Source organism: Schistocerca cancellata, chromosome 1 (genome assembly GCF_023864275.1).
Source record: "Schistocerca cancellata isolate TAMUIC-IGC-003103 chromosome 1, iqSchCanc2.1, whole genome shotgun sequence".
In the NCBI taxonomy this organism is placed as follows: domain Eukaryota; kingdom Metazoa; phylum Arthropoda; class Insecta; order Orthoptera; family Acrididae; genus Schistocerca; species Schistocerca cancellata.
The window spans coordinates 494,937,151-494,956,448 of NC_064626.1; the positions used below are offsets into that span (position 1 = coordinate 494,937,151).

Below are 19,298 nucleotides of genomic sequence, written 5' to 3' on the forward strand. Positions count from 1 at the left end.
ACACCTGTATAGCGTTTTCTGTCAGTCTAGCAGAATGCGGGTGGGCGTTATCTTGTAGTAGCATCACTTCACTTCACGCAGTTGTCCTGGTCTCTGTCCTTAGATTGGGTCTGCAACACGTCTCAGCTGTTGACAATAAATGTAAGCAGTGATGGTTACACCTCGGGCAAGCAATTCTTAGTATACCACACCGTCGCTGTTCCACCAGATGCATAACATTATCTTTTGTGGATGCGCGCAGATCTTTGTAAGGGAGTTGTTGCTTTGTTTGGACTAAACCATTCCTTTTTTCATTATATTAGTATAAAGACACGATTCCCTGTCACCAGTAACAATACAGGATAGGAATGGTCGGAGTTGTTCACGAGCCAATTGATGACGAGCACGCAGAGGTGGCAAATATAGCCACTTGCTGATTTTTGTGATTTTGGCTCAGACCGCGCGGTACCCACGCACCCGATCTTTTAACCTTCCCCAGTGCATGCAAATGTCGCACGTTGGTGCAATGATCACAGTTCATCACGTTTGCCAGTTCTCCAGTACACTGACGTGGATCACTGTAGATTAATTAATGCGTTTAGACCAGTAGTCGGCACACATTTTTGCTCAAGAATCAGTAACTGATATTGTGTGGCGGCATTTCGGGCCGCATATGTACCGATCTTGTCTTTAACCGGCAACCTATATAAACATGTTATAAGCCTCCAACTGACTAGTTATAGTGAAGATGGCTATCACCCTCAGCAACTCCGAAGTCGCGATACTGCAGTTGTCAGACGAAGCGTTGGTGCGTTGTCTATTTGAACACATGATCAACTGATAAATAACAATGACTGCACTGACATTTAAATGCATTTTTCAATATGAGACACGATCTCAAACGTTTAACAAACGTTTTGAAAGTCATTTTTCTTCTACTGACTGCGTTCAGGTACAACAGCGTTATTTTAATTTCACATTCCTTTCTAAAAATACGTACAGCATTTGAACTGACGGTCTCTGTTAAGCACGTGCACGAATTCACAGCTGCTGATCAGTATGGATCGCGCTCCCTTAAGTTATCGGGACAGGAAACAAACAATAAAATACTCTTCCTCTCACATCCTCTAACACCGCATTGACCGCTCTTTACCCCTCTGCCTCTGAGGTATGTGGGCAACTTTACTTAGCTCACAGGCGAATCCATCGTGAATTAAAATTACGCCCATTTTGTAAAATTACTGTGTCTGTATTTTCACTTGTCACTGAGTACGAACACCACACTTCTTAAGAACTCTTAATGTTAACTGACGTTTTTGGATTCCGTTGTTAGCTGCTTGATATATATTATTACGTTATGTGGCCCGCGGCGCACAATTTGACGACCACTGGTTTAGATGATCTTCATCAGACCCCGAAGGTCTTCCCGAAGGTGGAGAGACACTAACGTCAATCCTCCTTAAAACAAGGTAACTATTTTCTTGCCGTGGTCTGTCCAATGGAATTTTCCCCACACCCGGCGCAAATATTTCTGGCCGCCTCCTCTGCTGTCATGACTCTACCGAACTCAAACAGAAGAATATGTCGTAAATGTTAGAATTTCTCCTTTTGACACTCCACTTTCTAGCCTCCACAGATTCAGTCATTGTCTCCAAATGAAAATCGATAAATAAACCCATGTTGTTGTTGTTGTTGTTGTTGTTGGTGGTGGTGGTGTGGTGTGGACTGCAGTCCAAGATTGGTTTGAAGCAGCTTTCTATGCTACTCTATCCTGAGCGACCCTCATCATCTCCGAGTAACTACTGCAACTTACATCCTTCTGAATCTGCTTATGTATTCATCTCTTGGTCTTCCCCTACGATTTTTACTGCCCACGCTACGCTCCAATATTAAATCGGTGATCCCTTTATGCCTCTCAGAATGTGTCCTATCCACCGATTCCTTCGTTTGGTCAAGTTGTGCCGCAAATTTCTTGTCCCCTCAGTTCTATTCAGTACCTCCTCATTAGTTACGTGATCGACCCATCTACCCTTCAACCTCCTTCTGTAGCATCAAATTTCGAAAGCTTCTATTCTCTTTTTGTCTAAACTGTTTATCGTCCGTTTTTCACTTCCGTACATGGGCTACACTCCAGACAAATACCTTCAGAAAGGACTTCCTAATATTTAAATCTATATTCGATGTTAAGAAATTTATCTTCTTCAGAAACGTTTTCCTTGCCATTGCCAGTCTACATTTTATATCCTCTCTACTTCGGTCCTCGTCAGTTATTTTGCTGCCCCCCCCCTGCCAAAAAAAAAAAAAAAAAAAAAAAAAAAAAAAAAAAAAAAAAAAACACCCACAACCAGGATGCCAACACACAAAACAAAAACACTGCGAACTTATGCTTGAGCCTAATACAGAGGCCAATAATGGAGACAAGTAACGACGAATGTCAACTCTAGATGACTCTGCCACACAGAGATCGACGCGGGGAGCAAGCAACACGCGCAGTCCAGAGCCGACGAGGTGGGAAGGGTGAGCCAAATGGTCTAATCGCGAGGCTCGCCACGTCCCGCAGAGAGTAGTCGGGACCGCAACAGAAATCTCCTTTTCACCCAAATTAAAAGTGGACTAGCTTTTTTCCCCCTCCTGGAACGCTGTGGCGAGTGCACAGAAGATGGGCCGCGGCCGGCACGTTCGAGAGTGGCGGCACGGCGTGGCGAGGCGCGGTGCGGCGGCCCTTAGCCATTCTCATGCAAATGACAGGGGGCGGCAGAGCGGCCAGGAGACGGCCAATTTCGATTCCGGCCGGCGCGAGCCGTTCCCGGCGGAGGGCTCTAATTTTCCCGTGCAGCGGGTCGCGAGTAATACGCCCACCATTTCGCTCGGTACCAGACGACGCGGTCTACAAGATACGGACCTTCTCCGCTGGAATAAAAGGCGGAAAAAAATTGTACAAGAATAAAAAAAAAGATGAATACGTGGAGCTGGCGACGGGGCGGTTGACTGGGGGCCGAAAGCAGGGTGGGAGCGGGAGGACGAGAGAAGTGGGATGAGGACGAGAGAGTCGGCAGGCTACGTCAGGAAAGCGCGCAGGGAAAGGGGAAGGGATTGGGATGGGTGGTCGGGGCCACTACAAATTTTTGTCCGGGGAAAATTTCTCCTTGGTCGGCGCGCGCGGCGTGTGTGCGCCCGCGCATTTGCATGCGTAATGGGCCGGGCTGCCGAGGACTGCGCGTAAGGTAATGACGGCACACGTGACCGCCGGAGGCGACGCCGGGCCAGCCGGAGCAGCGGTGCGGTAGTGGGTGGAGGGAGGGGTGGCAGCCTGCGACAGGCGCGCAACGTGACGCCGGTGCCGGGGAATACCCGGGGACACACGCGCGGAATCATTGGGCCCGACGTTGCTTCTGTCTCGAGGTCTGTCCGCTGGCTGGAAAAGGTTATGCAACCCGTTACGCATGCTCGCAAGATGGGTTGCATACTACCCAGGAACATATGGCTAAGGTCGTCTAGACACGGGACTTAAAAGCCATCTTGGACGTGGAACTGGTCGAGTTTTGTGACAAGTTACATTTGGCAGAGCATTCTCAAATGTGTATGGAACAACAGGACATGGCCAATGATATTCCGAGCTTCTGCCATGCAATTTGTATTCGCTCGTTTCCATTTGAGGCATCTATTTGGTCATTTCTACATTATTACTTACATGCTACGAATATACGCTGGTTCCAACACATACACACTGTAGATATCACGAAACCGCGTCGTTTTTGTTAAGACGTGTTGCAATCAAATGACAGGTGTTTTTCGCATTATTACTTGCGCTTTATGAAAGTACACCATTTCAAAGCACCAGGGCATCTAAGACTTCTTAAAAATGTGTCGTTTTTGGTGCAGTCTGTTATAATCAAATGTCAGGCAATGAAAAATAAGCGGTCAACGCCTTTAGGACTTCGTGAGATAAAACACTTACATGGAGAGATTATGGAATGATCCTCTATGAGTTCCATAAAACGTAGCCCTATAACATTTGGAGGTCGGTGCCTGGGTACCAATTTTCTAAAGCAATATAATGCAATGGGACTGAAAAATAAAAATAAAAAATCTTCTTTGAAATTCAGATTTCCATGCGCTGGTAAGTAATGAATATTCGGAACTTAATAACTTCATCGTCGGTACCAGAGTTCGTAGCATGTAAGTCTTGCAATTTTAAGGTGTAAAGCTTCTTTTTTACTTTTATTTAAATTCTGTATTTATCAACAAATGAAAATGTTAATTAACAAATACTGAACCAATTTTGAATAAGAATAACAACTCTTACATTTTATTGCCAATCTATGAAAATGTGAATATTTATATGAAATTAAAATCTGGTACAAAAATGTGAAATATCAAATCGAAAATAAAATACTTCTTTATTTCCAGAGCTTAAACAGTTTTATTAATATACATTACTTTATCATTAATTAAGTGTAAGGCATTTCGCATACCAGTATCACAATTTCATGAACCAGTGATTAAAAAACCAAAGTTGTTAATTTTATCAAAAAATTATGACCGACTGTTTGTTAATCAACATTTCCATTTGCCGATAAACATAGAATTTAAATAAAAGTAAAAACAAAAGTACCATCTATCGAGGTTTGAACCAAAGATCACTCGCTTTTTTGAGCTAAGATACGAACTCAGATAATGGCGATTACGTTATAAGATCGAAATGTTCTAAACTTAAAAGCGCTCCGAAAACTTGTAACGCGGTTACGTTATAAGATCGATGTGTTCTACACTTAATAGCGCACCGAAAACATTTAATTTCGAAATGAAATTTTTTCGAGTTTTTTGTTTTGTTTTTGAGAATTACGTCAACTGCTTTAGGAAACTGATGTCTTAATATTATATATCACAGATTTTAATAAAATAGGTTATATGTTTTGTAGTACAAGATGTCCTTTCTGTATGTCTAAGAGCTCTCCACTAAGAAGAGAGACTGCTCGATCTTGAGGATGCCCCAGCCAACAGGGACCATCAGTTACAAAATTTCTGCATGCATCAATGGCTGATGTCCTCGAAGTTCAGTAGAGACAGCGTGCGTTTTAGTAGACGCAGTGAACGAGGATGAGTGTCTGAAGCCATTACCACAACAAACATTGCTGTGACGTTTTCCCGCCCATCTGAAAAAGTAAAACGCGCTAGGGACTTAAAAACGAATGCCAAAGCAAATTTGTAATTATGCAGAACATTTGGATGTTCATTCTATCGACATGTCCACAAACTATTTCACGATTTTCTCCACTCATCTTCGACGATCGCTAACAGAGTTAATGTAGCTATTATGCGCACGTGCATTTCCATAAGAGTAATCCCTGAGCGTGCACCAACCACATTGGAAAACACATGAGGCCTGGTTCACGTACGGAAGCTAGTACCGCATGTAGGAACGGCATAAACCATAGTTACGTTTACGTTAACTTGTAGACCGTAGGACGCGGAAATTAACCAAGAGCAACGTACCATTTTTTTCATTCCGTAAAATTATACGACAAATGGTATTCCCGTACCGTTCACAGTATCGTTAGGGGACAGTTGGTACGTGCAACTTTCCGTGACATCAGACAATGCAACAAAAGGCTAACACGTTTCCTCCTACGAAGCACAGTAAAAAACTACTCACCGACAAGAAACACTCGTATTGCGGCGTTCTGGTATACATACAGAATGCTAGCAGATAATGACATGTAAACGAACTATAAGGAACGATTACTCGCCAGACTCCTAAATGGTGGAACGCTAACGTTCTTAAACTAGCAACAAAAAAATGGCTCTGAGCACTATGGGACTTAACTGCTGAGGTCATCAGTCCCCTAGAACTTAGAACTACTTAAACCTAACTAACCTAAGGACATCACACACATCCATGCCCGAGGCAGGATTAGAACCTGCGACCGTAGCGGTCGCGCGGTTCCAGACTGTAGCGCCTAGAACCGCTCGGCCACTCCGGCCGGCAACTAGTAACACTTATTGCTAGGGCAGTAATATCAAGCTGCATGAAACATTCGGGGATATGAAATACGTATTGAACAACTGATCGCAAAGATTTAGACTTATTTATCTTCACGAACCTGAAACTTGTTTTCGAGCATATTTAACTGCTCAGGCGGTGTAATGGTAATGCAAAACTGTGTTCGATGTGTGTACTGAGTAAACGAATACAATATTAAAAGGCAGTGGACGGACATTATTATATAAGTTTTCATTCATTTTGACGTTTCGGAATTGCTGCGCCTATCATGGAATAAAAATATTTTCTCATAATTTCACAGGAAAGGATTTTAACGACGGTATAATTCAGTAGGAACGTGGCGACGGAATCGCCACAAAATATTGTATTCATTTCAGGTGGAGCCAGGCTGCAATCTTCACCCAGCGATCCTCATTGGCGTCTTTCGTCATTTTCAACTAATCCAAGGTGAATGTGGAAAAATGTGTTTCAACAGCGCCACTAACGATTCCTTCCACCTTCGTAACTATATGACTGTGTTGGTGATCCGCTCCCTAACGACGTTATAGTAGACTCCTGTTTAGGGACTGGTATGCAAACGACTTAGCAAATTTACATCCGCTACCATCAACACCAGTTTGCTTGTGTTGTCCCATTCTCGAGCACAATATGAACCACATTGTACGAACATTGTTTGCACATAACACGTATGAGTAAAAAGCTTACGGCTATTGTTTTCTTTATCAACCTCTAGGGAAGTAACTATAACAAAAGCCTTTGACTGGCTTGCAAAAATAAACAGGGTGATTTGGGACCTAACGATAAAATTTTGCGATCCGTAAGTTACATATGGTGAATTTTTTTGGTTACTAACAAACATAACCCTCGTTTATGACTTATACTCATGATATATTCACATGGTTCTGGAAGTGGCTAAAAAAATTAATTTTTTTATAAAAGGCCTTTTTGAAACAATTTACAACGCGTCTCTCGTATATTGCAAGCACCATGACATGCTTGATACCGTTGAAGACACGGTGGTTGAACTTTTAATTAGAATGCAAGGATTCTGTACCATGCCGTGAAATGGTAATGGATTCGGACAACCGGCATAGGTCTGAAGGCAGTTTGAGTGAGGTTCGCCTCACTCTTAACTCGTCCGCAAAGAAAGACATCAGACCACAAACTGGTCACGTTAAAAATAAGAATGTTTCCGAAAGACAGCAGTTGTCCTTGCTGGTCGTTCATCGTACTAGGACCAAAAGTTGACTGTCTCCTTTTAAGAAAATTGTACTCTTAGATACCGCGTGATACAAGAAGAAAGAAAAGGTTTCAATTGTTTGTTACAGACAAATTATAAAAGACAGAAACACATTGCGCACGTCACTGGTTAGAGGAAGGTTCAAAGTTTTGACACAACTCCGCTGTTGTTTGCAGCAACATGGCGACTACACCACAAGAGAAATCATTTTGTGTGTTGGAATTTGCGCGATTCTGCTTTCGATTCAGCAAGAATCCGCTTCTGCACAATCAGATTTATGACTGGCATACAAAATTCTTCGAAGCTATTTACGCATGCACTGGTCCACCAAGCGTGGCTGATGAAAATGTCGAGCGCATCCGAGATGCGTTCACACGGAGCCCTCGAAGTCCACCAGACGAGCAGGCCAGGAACTTCAAGTTCCTCAAACAACGGCGTGGCGTGTTCAGAAACGACGCCTGCATATGAAGCCTTACAAGTTGCAATTACTGCAGCAATTGCGTCCAGGCGTCCACAACAGAAGGTACGAAATTTGCATTTCAGTTGTCCAGGATATGGCAGAGCACGCTTCTTCCGAGTGACTCACCTTCTCGGACGAATCGACGTTTCATCTATCGGTATACTAAATCACGGTAATGTACGAATCCGGGTGTCACAAAATCCTGGCGTCGTCGAAGATAAAGGGACACCGATTATACGTGATGGCGCCTCGCCTCAGTTTCACCTGGAGTTGTCACGTTATCTTGAAAATCCAACCTCATAGGCCCTACGTTGGATTGGAAGAGGTGGACAACAAGATCTTGTTCACCGCTTTTGGCCTCCCACGTCACTAGACCTCACACCTTGCGATTTTTTTTCTGTGGGGGTAAATAAAAGATAAGAGTCTTTGTCACAGCTATGGCACCTACTCTTCACGAACTGAAAAATCAAACTGTTGACGCTGTGGATTCAAAAACAGGTAACAGTTGATTCGAGTGTGTTATGGAATGGACTATCGTTTCGCTGTTCCTCTAGCAACGCGTGGTGCTCATGTTAAGTGTATTTATAGAGTTTTTGCTAACATGAAACTTTGAACCTTTTTCTATCCAGGATTCTTCGACAAAGGGGAAGAAAGCCGCAAAAGCGAGATAACTCATTAACTAGCAAAAATTATAGTTTATTCAAAAGATCAGTGACTGAACACGTTTCTTTCTAAAAGTTTATTTTTAAACCATGGTTCAACAATGTTTGTAACTGGTTGACATCGAAAAGTGTCTGCTTTTGAAACCTTAAAATTCATGGGGAAATATTCTGGTGTTAGTGACTTGAATCACTAAAACTGCACCATCAAAAAGGCTAGCAAATAACGAAATTTTATTTATGGTGTGTCATTCCATGCTGCTCCATCTCTATGCCACAGTCCATTAATCGTTGTAGTTGGCAAGTGACGGCGCGCTAGTTTTTTCGAAACCCAAGATCAGAGGTTTCCCATGTGTGAGAGACCTGGAGAACGTGCTGGCAATTACTGAACGTAAAACACGCTGGACAGCGTTACTCATATCTAGTTTGTGCGCCTGCGCTGAAACGCTAACCATTTGCATATCGAGGCATGTAGTACACTTTAGGCGAAACTGACTTTTGTTGCACGCCGTCTGTATGATGCAGCAATTTTAATTGGCAGTAGTGTAAATCAGAAATGCCGAATCGAAAACACTGGCGAATTTCTTTCTGTTACGGGTATTGTAGTAACTACTGAGAAACGAGGGGTGTTCAATAAGTAATGCGACAATTTTTTCTGAAAGCAATTTGTTTTATTCAGGTTTCCGGACACCATATTATTCCTCACTCTTCTGGCTACATAACCCGGTTGTTCAACATGATCTTCGTTCAATGCGACCGCCTTACGGCACCTTACTGGTAGTCCCCGCATGGTGCCACTCTACGGGTCGACGTTGGAGACAACGTCTTGCTGCATCAATAACTTCCCATGGAGTGCATCCCTTATTGGTGCAAACAGAGAGAAGTTTTTTGTTAGGCGGCAAGCACTCATTTGAGTACCCAAACTATTGGAAGAGTGTGTCAGCAAGACCAACAGCGACATCCACTTGCGCAGCGACGTGTTTGTAATCCTTTGAACACCTCGAATGAGAGTGTCTGCACGTTCCAATACTGCAAGAGTCGCAGCCGTGTGGGGCTGGCCGGTACGCGGGAGATGGGACAGGTTTGCGCGACCTTGTTGCGATGATGACAGAAGCTTCGCCCAACGACTTACCGTGCTTTCGTTCAGTGCCAGGTCTCCGTTGCCATTTTGCAAGAGCCTATGAATATCTGCGATATTCTGGTTTTCTGCCAAAAGAGAGTCAGTTGTTTGGAACGGATCTCCTTTACAGACGCCATTTTGGTGGCTATGTATATCGTTGCCCCTATCGGAACTACAGGAACTGAAGCTGGAACATTCCACGATCTCCCACAAAAAATTCTGCATTTTTTCAATCGAAATTGGCAGTGAAAAAAATGTGTCAGATTACTTACAGAACGCCTCTCGTAATTTATCTTTCTCCACATTCGACTAAACTTACCCAAGCTGTAAAAGAAAAGGAAGCAACATTTCCGTTGAGGTTTCGGCCGACACTCACCTGTATGGTCCACGCCTTCACCTCATCCGGACCAGCAGTGAAGAAGTACTGCAGCTGAAGTGCTTTGTAACCCTGCACTATGATCTTGTCCAGCGCACTGTAACAAAAACACAGTCATGATCGCCGTGTCACATTGAACGCCCACAGTCATTCACTTCAGATGTGGAGTGGCACAGTTTCATATGCCGAACGGTTCTCATTTCTGAAACTACCTGCCGGATTAAAACTGAGTGCCGAAGCAGTAGTCGGTAAGAACATTGTGCGCGAAAGGAAAGATTCCGGCTTCGAAACCCGGTCCACCACGCAGTTTTAATCTGCCAGAAACTTTCAGAATAACGCACACTCCGCTGCAGACAGAAAGATTTGTTCTGTTTTTCTCATTTTCTTTTTAAGCATGCTTCAAGTTCCCGTATAACCTACGATTTTTAGGCCAAAGTGATCAAAATAAGATTCCTCCATCATATTTCTTAAGAAATATAAGCAATGTCGAAAATTTGGAATAAAATATTCTTTTTCTACATTCAGTTCTTCGTTACGGGATGCTCATGTTAACGACGAATGAATTGGAAAGTAAAGCCCCTAACGTAACAAATTATTTTTCGATACCTACTATTTCAGAACATAACAATAATCCTTCAACATTTCATTTCACTTAACACTGCTTTCCAAATAAGTTTGATAATCATTTTCCAAATATAGCAGGAAGGCACCAGGTGGGGTGAAGAGTACGCTATGCGAAATTTCTTTGTTTGAGGGCAAGTGAAAACAAAGCTTAATATTTGCAACTTTAACTGTGGCCATGATGTCACTGTGCCCTAAGTTAACACTGTTGTTTTTTTAGATGTAACACAGAGAACGTAGTGTACGTGGTCGCAACGTATGGATGCACAAACACTTTTACACTGTCTACACTATGTGGTCAAAAGTATCTGGACACATGGCTGAAAATGACTTACAAGTTCGTGGTGCCCTCAATCAGTAATGCTGTAATGCAATATGGTGCTGGTCCACCCTTAGCCTTGATGACAACTTCCACTCTTGCAGGCATACGTTCAATCAGGTCCTGAAGGTTTCTTGCGGAATGGAAAGCCATTCTTCACGGAGTGATGCACTGAGGAGAGGTATCGATGTCGGTCAGTGGGGCCTGGCACGAACTCTACGTTCTAAAATATCCCAAAGGTGTTCTATAGGATTCAGGTCAAGACCCTGAGCAGGCCAGTCCATTACAGGGATGCTATTGTCGTGTAACCACTCCGCCACAGGCCGTGCATTATGAACTGAACAGGTGCTCGATCGTGTTGAAAGATGCAATCGCTATCCCCGAACTGCTCTTCAACAGTGGGAAGCAAGAAAGTGCTCAAAACATCAATGTAGGCCTGTGCTGTGATAGTGCAATGCAAAACAACAAGGGGCTAAGCCCCCTCCATGAAAAGCACGACCACACCATAACACCACCGCCTCCGAATTTTACTGTTGGCACTGCACACGCTGGCAGATGTGAATCGGGCATTCCCCATACCCACACCCTGCCATCGGATCGCCACATTGTGTACCGCGATTCGTCACTCCACACAACGTTTTTCCACTGTTTAATCGTCCAATGTTTACGCTCCTTACACCATGCGAGGCGTCGTTTGGCATTTGCCGGCGTGATGTGTAGCTTATGTGCAGCCGCTCGCCCATGAAATCCAAGTTTTGTAACCTCTCGCCTAATTGTCATAGTACTTGCAGTGGGTCCTGATATATTACTATTACGACCCTCTTCAACTGTCGGCGGCCTCTGTCAGTGAACACACGAGGTCGGCCTGTACGCTTTTGTGCTGTACGCATCCCTTCACGTTTCCACTTCACTATCACATCGGAAACAGTGGACCTAGGGATATTTAGGAGTGCGGAAAACTCGCTTACAGATGTAAGACACAAAAGTTACCGACGTGATTGTGGCCGCAAAAAGGGAATTAACAGACTTTGAAAGTGGAGTTGTAGTTGGTGCAGGACGCATAGGACATTTCATTTCAGATATCGTCAGGGAATTCAATATTCCGAGATACACAGTATGAAAGGAGTGCAGAGAACACTAAATTTCAGGCATTAGTTCTCACCATAGACAACTTAATGGCCGATGGTCTTCACGTAACGACCGAGAGCAGCGGCGTTTGGTCAGAAGTGATAGTACTCTAACACAAGCAAAAGTGCGTAAAATAACCGCAGAAATCAAAGTGGACGTACGTCGAACGTTATCCGTCAGGGCGGTGTGGCGGAATTTGTCGCTAAGGAGCTATGGCAGCAGACGCCCGATGCGAGTGCCTTTACTAACTGCACGTCATCGCCTACAGCGCCTCTCCTAGGTTCGGGACCATAGACGACTGGAGAACGGTGGCCCGGTCAGATGAGTCCCGAGCTGATGGTAGGATTCGACTGTGGTGCACACCCATCGAAGCTGTGGACCCAAGTTGTCAACAAGGCACTGTGCAAGTTGGTTTTGACTGCATAATTGTGTGGAATTTGTTTATGTGGAATGGACTGGGTCCTCTGGTTCAAATCAATCGATCATTGACTAGAAATGGTTATGTTCGGCTACTTGGAGACCATTTGCAGCCATTCATGGATTTCATGTCGCCAAACAACGATGGAATTTTTATTGGTGTTAGTGTGCCATGTCACTGGGGGCCACAATTGTTCGAGACTGGTCTGAAGAATATTCTGGACAATGCGAGTAAATGATCTGGCCATTCAAGATCGGCCGATATGAATCCCATCGAACATTTATGGAACATAATCGAGAACTCAGTTCGGTCACAAAGTCCTGCGGCGGCAACACTTTCGAAATTGTGGACGACTATAGAGACAGCACGGATCAGTATTTCTGCAGAAGACTTCCAACGACTTGTAAGTCTATACCACTCCGAGTTGCTGCATTACGCCGGGCAAAAGGAGGTCCGATACGATATCGGCAGGTATCTCATGACTTTTGTCACCTCTGTATATGCTAAAGGTGAGTTTTGGAGTAGTGAAGTCACTCTCAGCCAAGTGGAAATCTTTCAGTTCGACGTCACATAGGCAGAAGAAAGGAAGATTTGCGATGACCGTCCCACTGACGATCAAGTAATTTGTGATGTGATCTTTCCAAAGGAACGATCCCGGTATCCACGCCCGCATCTCGTGGTCGTGCGGTAGCGTTCTCGCTTCCCACGCCCGGGTTCCCTGGTTCGATTCCCGGCGGGGTCGGGGATTTTCTCTGCCTCGTGATGGCTGGGTGTTGTGTGCTGTCCTTAGGTTTAAGTAGTTCTAAGTTCTAGGGGACTGATGACCATCGATGTTAAGTCCCATAGTGCTCAGAGCCATTTTGAACCGGTATCCACCTTAGTCTATTTACGGAAACCACGGTAATCCTAGATCTGGATGGGTGGACGCAGGATTACAGGCACTCTTCCGCATGCGAGTACGCCATCTTAACCACTGCGCCAGTTTGCTCGGTCAATTTCACCGGTCATTAGTTCAAGCAACTTCTCAGCTGGGGGGCCAGGAGGACGCGTGAAACACGTTCGAGTCCTTCCAATCAAAGAAAAATCTGAGGTGGTCATCGGGAATCGAAACCCGTACCTCTGCATCGGTATCGAGCGACGCTAAGAACTAGGGCAGCGCTCTTGGGCGTCAAACCAACTGACACCAGTGCAGAATGAACAAAAGCATAATGGTGGGTTCTTGTTTAAAGCGCGAACATACAAGTCGGTTACGTAATTCCCGAGTAGGGAGGAAAAAAAAAGAAACTGTGTTTGTAGTGAAGCACGGAAAAAATTTGTTATCCATGTATTCGTGGAAACATCTATGAAATTATGCAACATTCTTACTAAGAAATATCCACAATGTGTAACTACAGTATCCTAAGTAAACATGATCCCTGATAGTTTCTGTACGAAGGGCGCAGCTGCTTCGCGTGTCTACAACACATTTTTGTAAATGTCTCTTTGGCAACACCTCTTCATAGCTCTATAGACGGTTATCGTTTTCGCCTACAGCCGTTCGCGCTTCGCAGTACAATCGTCAAAAGCGCTTCCAGATGACAAGAATTACCATAAGTTGTCACAACTGTAGGAGCGTCTTAGTAGTACAGAATAGATGTAGTAAAACATCTTGGATGATGTGGCGTTTTTCCACGTATCTCACTGTTTATGTCATCACATGCTTTGAACTATATGGCATACAATGATATATTTCTGTGGGTACATTCAGCGGCAAAAGTGGATACTGTCTGCAGAATGTGTCGCGAATTGAGTTAGTAGAAAATAAGTAACAAAGTTAAACGTAGTGCACAGTGCGGTAGTTTTTCATGCATTTCTGTGTTTATGACGTGTTATCTCTGGAACTACGTGTGGTACCACGATAATCTTTTGTAGGTGCATTTGGCGGCCTGTGTGGGTACTTCCTGCGAAATTTATTGCGAATACAGTCAGTAGCACAGAACTAATACACTGAAACGCCACGCATTATGCGGCAGTTTCACGTATCTCATTGTTCATGGAATAATATCTCCTGAACTATGATACGTAGGTGGTTCTTACACCACAGCGATTTTTGTGAAACAGTATGAGACATGTATAACACGAGTTTGGTTGAAGTTGGTCCAGTGATTTAGGAGTTGGTGTGGAAAACACACACACATTTTGGGACCAGTACAATAGTAATGAAGATAAAAACCCTACGCTGTGGCACCAGACCAATGGTAATGAAGATATTTAATGTCGTTAGTACCTTTACTTGCTTCCGTGAAAAACACATAAGGACAAACTCGCTGCAGATTCCTATATTGGTATCCGAGGTGGTGCACGGTAAGGTTCTTAGCTCGACAGTGATTAATGAAAAATTGAGTATAACGTTTATTAATGCCCTTCGGGAAATAAATTATTAGAGTATTAGATTCCGAAAAGTTTCTAACGCTGACAAGAGCGATACGAGTACATACTCAGATGTTTTAAACACAACAGTGGAAACTAGAAAACAAAGGAGATATGCAACATTCTGATGGCGTTGCTATCTTGCTGGTCGAGAGTAGGGCTCGAAATATCTCAGGCTTGAATTCTCTCTTCATTTCCCCTTTTTTACTGGTGGTACTCAGTAAACACTGCATAAGTTTTTCGTGTATTTTATATTAACACGGGTGGTCACGTGTAGTTATATCATCATCATACATTACTACAAAACAGATCAAATTTGGCGTCCTAAAGAACAGCGATGTCCCATTTCTCTGTTAAAATGAACAAGGCTGCAACTCAAACCGCTAGACAGAACGTTACATTACAAGAAAAGTATAACATTCGTATTGTTCCCCAAACGGCGGTAAACTCATTTGGTAGGAAAAATAGGAATAGCACCTATGGATTTTCTGCTGCTTGAAATAAGATCGAAGCTGAGAAGCGTACGCCTGGACGGTTCCAGCAGTACCCTCGACTACAGTATTTTATCCATTCTTTTAAGACTCTTGGCGAATGTAAGCCTTGTATCGGTTTTTGGCCATAGAGAATGTGTCGGATCTGGCGGTCTAGTGGTAAAGTGCAGTAATGGAAACGGAGGTTGCAGGGCTGGATCTCGGTCGGGTCACGGAAATTTTGAGTCTGCGTTTAATCTAATCTTCACCTCTCAACAATGTTAGGAGCCTATAGGAAGAGCACGTCAGTTTTTGTTGGATGGAGCCGAAGTGGTGTCCACTTGAAAGAGTTACACCTGGCCACTGAGCGACACGAAATAACCATACCAGAGAGACGTAAATTTGTTTGGAAGAGAAGTGCGGCAGATCCGCATGGCCAGAAGTATGGCACAAGATGCAGATAATCATCTTATTAAGAGACCAACAAACATAAACTTGCCTTCATTTTTCGATATAGTCATTATTACCAATGGAACAAGTATTTTTATTTCATCATGCATAAATAAAACGACCCTAGCAAAGAGGTTCTCGACACTTCGCTATCTTAACTTAAGAAGAAATTTCTTGATGTACACGAGGCGATAATCAGAGGGTGCATTATCATGGCTGAGATGTGGAATATGCACGTAGGGTGGGAGTCGCAGTTCTAAAATTCCTTAGCATATGTTCCGAATAGTCTGGACGAAGCAGTTGTCTTTGTTTGGATACGCATTATCTATATCAGGGCAGTGCTATATCTCAGCTTTTTACATTGTCGATTATCAATGACAGGTCTAAATCTCACAAGTATTGATTGGTTGGTTGATTGGTTGGTTCGGTGGGTATAGGGACCAAACTACAGGGTCGTTAGTCCCTTCTGCAAGTATCTGCCAGTTTACTTAAGATTTTATTCGCGTCTCTTGCACCGAAAAACCCTCTGAGAGTGCACACCCTTGTGGTACACATACACGGTTCCCAGAACTTTCAGAGCACACAGTGTTTGTAGGGATTTGTTTAATTGTAATGATGCTACTTCACGGATTGCTATTTAAGACTCCGCGCTGATGGAAGAAACCCATCCCTGATGAGCAACAATGATATTTGGAAACAATTTCGTCTCCTATTCTCTACCGTTGGCAACTCAAACACGACGGTACTTTTATTTTCGAAGCCTCTGACGACTGATCGTAGAGGATGAGGGGAAGGTGCAAAGTAGCCGACCTGGCACAGAAATAGCCTCTGTTCAAGTGGCTGTTTAAAGTGTGTGCTCCATTGTAGCATGTACACTGAAATATCTAGCCCAAAGTAAAATTAATCCGAAGTTGAGGACGATTTATCAGAACCTTGCTCCTTAATTTTCAACATTAGCTGCTGAATTCAAATGTAGGCGTCTCTCTCTTGGAGATGACCCCTATAAGGCTGTACCAAAGGTGCAACCACATAGCCAGACATCCAAAAAGAGCACGATATGACAAGCTACTGAACAATCGATTTTAAAAGGAGCATGAAATAGCCACACCACAGAAATATAAGAAAGGTTACGGTTCACCATACGTTAAGAATTTAACAACGAAAATGTTTTACACATTTGAGTTGCGCTTTTGTCGAGTACTGACCAAAATGAGATTCAAAAACAAATTTCAATGCAATGTTTGGACTGTTTTAAACATAATCCAACAGTTCTCGTGTGTGGTTCGTTACTGTAGATGAGTCGTGGGCCGCACCTCACGCCAGAAATTCAACAGCTATCACGGCAGCGAACGGATACCGGTGGTCAAGCCCAAGGTAGTTTAAATCTTCTGCAAAACTTTATGGTTAATGTTTTGTGGGTTTTAAAAGGAATTCGTTCTGTTGATTAACTTGTAAATAACAAAATTGTCGAATGCTAGGCATGTTTACTGCGTCGAATGGGTAGAAAAAACGTAATAAATGCGCTGGATCAGAAATGTGGGAAAGATCATCTTACCTGACGGCAATGAGAGACGATATGGCAATGCGAAAAACTGAGAGATTTGAAATATTAACCATTTTTTCGTCAGTCCTAAATACTCGTCTGATGCTATTATGTATGACAAAGCACTACACGAAAAAGAGCTGCACAACTATCGAGTCGGATCTTGATAGTATTACAGTGGTGCAAAGACTGCTTTAAATGTCCATAAAAATAAATCCGTGCAAAACGAGAAAAAAAGAACGTAGTATCGTATGACTACAATATCAAGTCACAACTGGAAGAGGTGAATTCAGACAAATATCAGGGTGTAACGTTTTATAAGGATATCAAATGGAACGATTGCATAGGCTCTGCGTAGGTAAAGCAGGTGGGAGACTCCGGGTCAGTGGAGGAATACCAGGGTAATGCAACCAGTCTATAAAGGAAACTGCTTACGTGACAGTCATGTGTTCCATTCCACTATATTCTTCAAATGCGAGAGGCCCGATCCAAAACATAATGACCAGATGCATACTGATGGGCAGAACGAATGGTCATGTGCTTGTTTGACCTTGGGAGTGTGTCACGCACATCATGGTGAAAAGTAACTGGTAGTCACTTGAAGATAGACGCAAACTACCCCGAGAAGGCCTACTTACAAGGTTTCAAGAACTAGCTTTAAATGATGAATCCCGCAATGGTCCCGAGGATAAGATTAGACCAATTATATCGCGCACGGAGGATTTCAATCAATCATGTTCCCGCGTTCCGATCGTGAATGGAACGGGAGAAGTTCTGATAATTGGTACGGTAGAGTGTACCTTCTGTCATGCATTTCACAGTGGTTTTGTTGAATACTGTTGTAGATGCAGAAGTTTTTCACCTTGCAGATGATTTATGTTGAAACAAGATTACTTCATTGTCGAATATTATAAAGGGTGTCTCCGACGAAAGGTTATACCTGAAGAGCTCTGCACATGCGCAACAAATCGGTGTTTGTGTGTGTGTGTGTGTGTGTGTGTGTGTGTGTGTGGGGGGGGGGGGGGGGGAGGGGGGGGGGCTGTACGTACATTACTTTCCTGGCCTTTTACGAATTCAGTTGATAAGAAGCGCGTCTTGGGAGCACACCGCGCGTTCTGTGTGAGAATTTTACGGAAACACTGATTCGGCGACTGTAGCACGAAGGAAAAGTTTGCAGTGATCGTGGATTGCATAATGTAAATGATGCTCCAAGTATTCCCCCTTACCCTGAAATGGGTCAAAATGTTTCAGGGGACCCGTTCAGCATTGGCCACACAGAAATCGGGCGACCGAGGTCATCAAAAACGGGAGAATCCATGGAGAGTGTACATCAGCCTGCTCGTGATGATCCTAACCTCTCCACTGGTAACCGTGCAAATTCCTTAAATGTGCATAGACCACCACTACACCGATTTCTACAAAAAGATCTTAAACTGCACCCTTACAAAGTCTAACTGATGCAAGAATTAAAGGCTCAGGATGCTAGACATATGCCGCATTTTCTTAATGATGTGAATGAGTGACCATTTCACAACATCTTGTTTTCTAACCAGGCTCATTTTCACCTGAACGGTCACACCAATTAGGAAAATTGGCGCTGCTACACTGCAACGAATCCCAAACAGAAGCATGACAAACACCTACATTCAACAACAGTTACTGTATGCGCTGTGATGTTTGCTGGAGGAATAATTGACCCGTACTTTTACGAGCACAAGAGCTGTAGTGCAGTTACAGTGAATTCGGAGCGTTATGTGTCGATGCTGAATAAATTTTTGATGCCTGAATTGCAAAAACTTTCTTGGTTATAACCGAAGAACATGGTTCCAGCAGGACGGAGCCACAGCACACACGCGCAATGCGTGTATCCTGCAAGTTTGTGAAATTTACCCTGGTAAATTGATCTCCAGGAAGGGACATAAATTGGACCCCACGCAGTCCAGATTTGAGTCCCTTGGCTTGTTTGTTATGGAGATAAACTGAAAGAAAATACCCGTAGCGAAGTGGCAGCCATCCCAGTGTTTAAATGACTAGCCGTCATCCAAAATTTTGTACATCGTTTGAATGAGTGCCGTAGGCGTGCTGGACTGCACTTAAATGAC

General features: G+C 43.6%; 1 protein-coding gene across 1 annotated transcript in view; it reads right to left on the bottom strand.

Moving 5' to 3' along the window:
- Positions 1–19,298, bottom strand: part of LOC126178037 (obg-like ATPase 1) — a 295,876-nt gene that overhangs the window by 40,106 nt on the left and 236,472 nt on the right. The window contains exon 9 of the mRNA XM_049924499.1: positions 9,839–9,935. Within this exon, the coding sequence (XP_049780456.1) occupies positions 9,839–9,935 (97 nt within the window). The remainder of the gene's footprint in view (positions 1–9,838; positions 9,936–19,298) is intronic.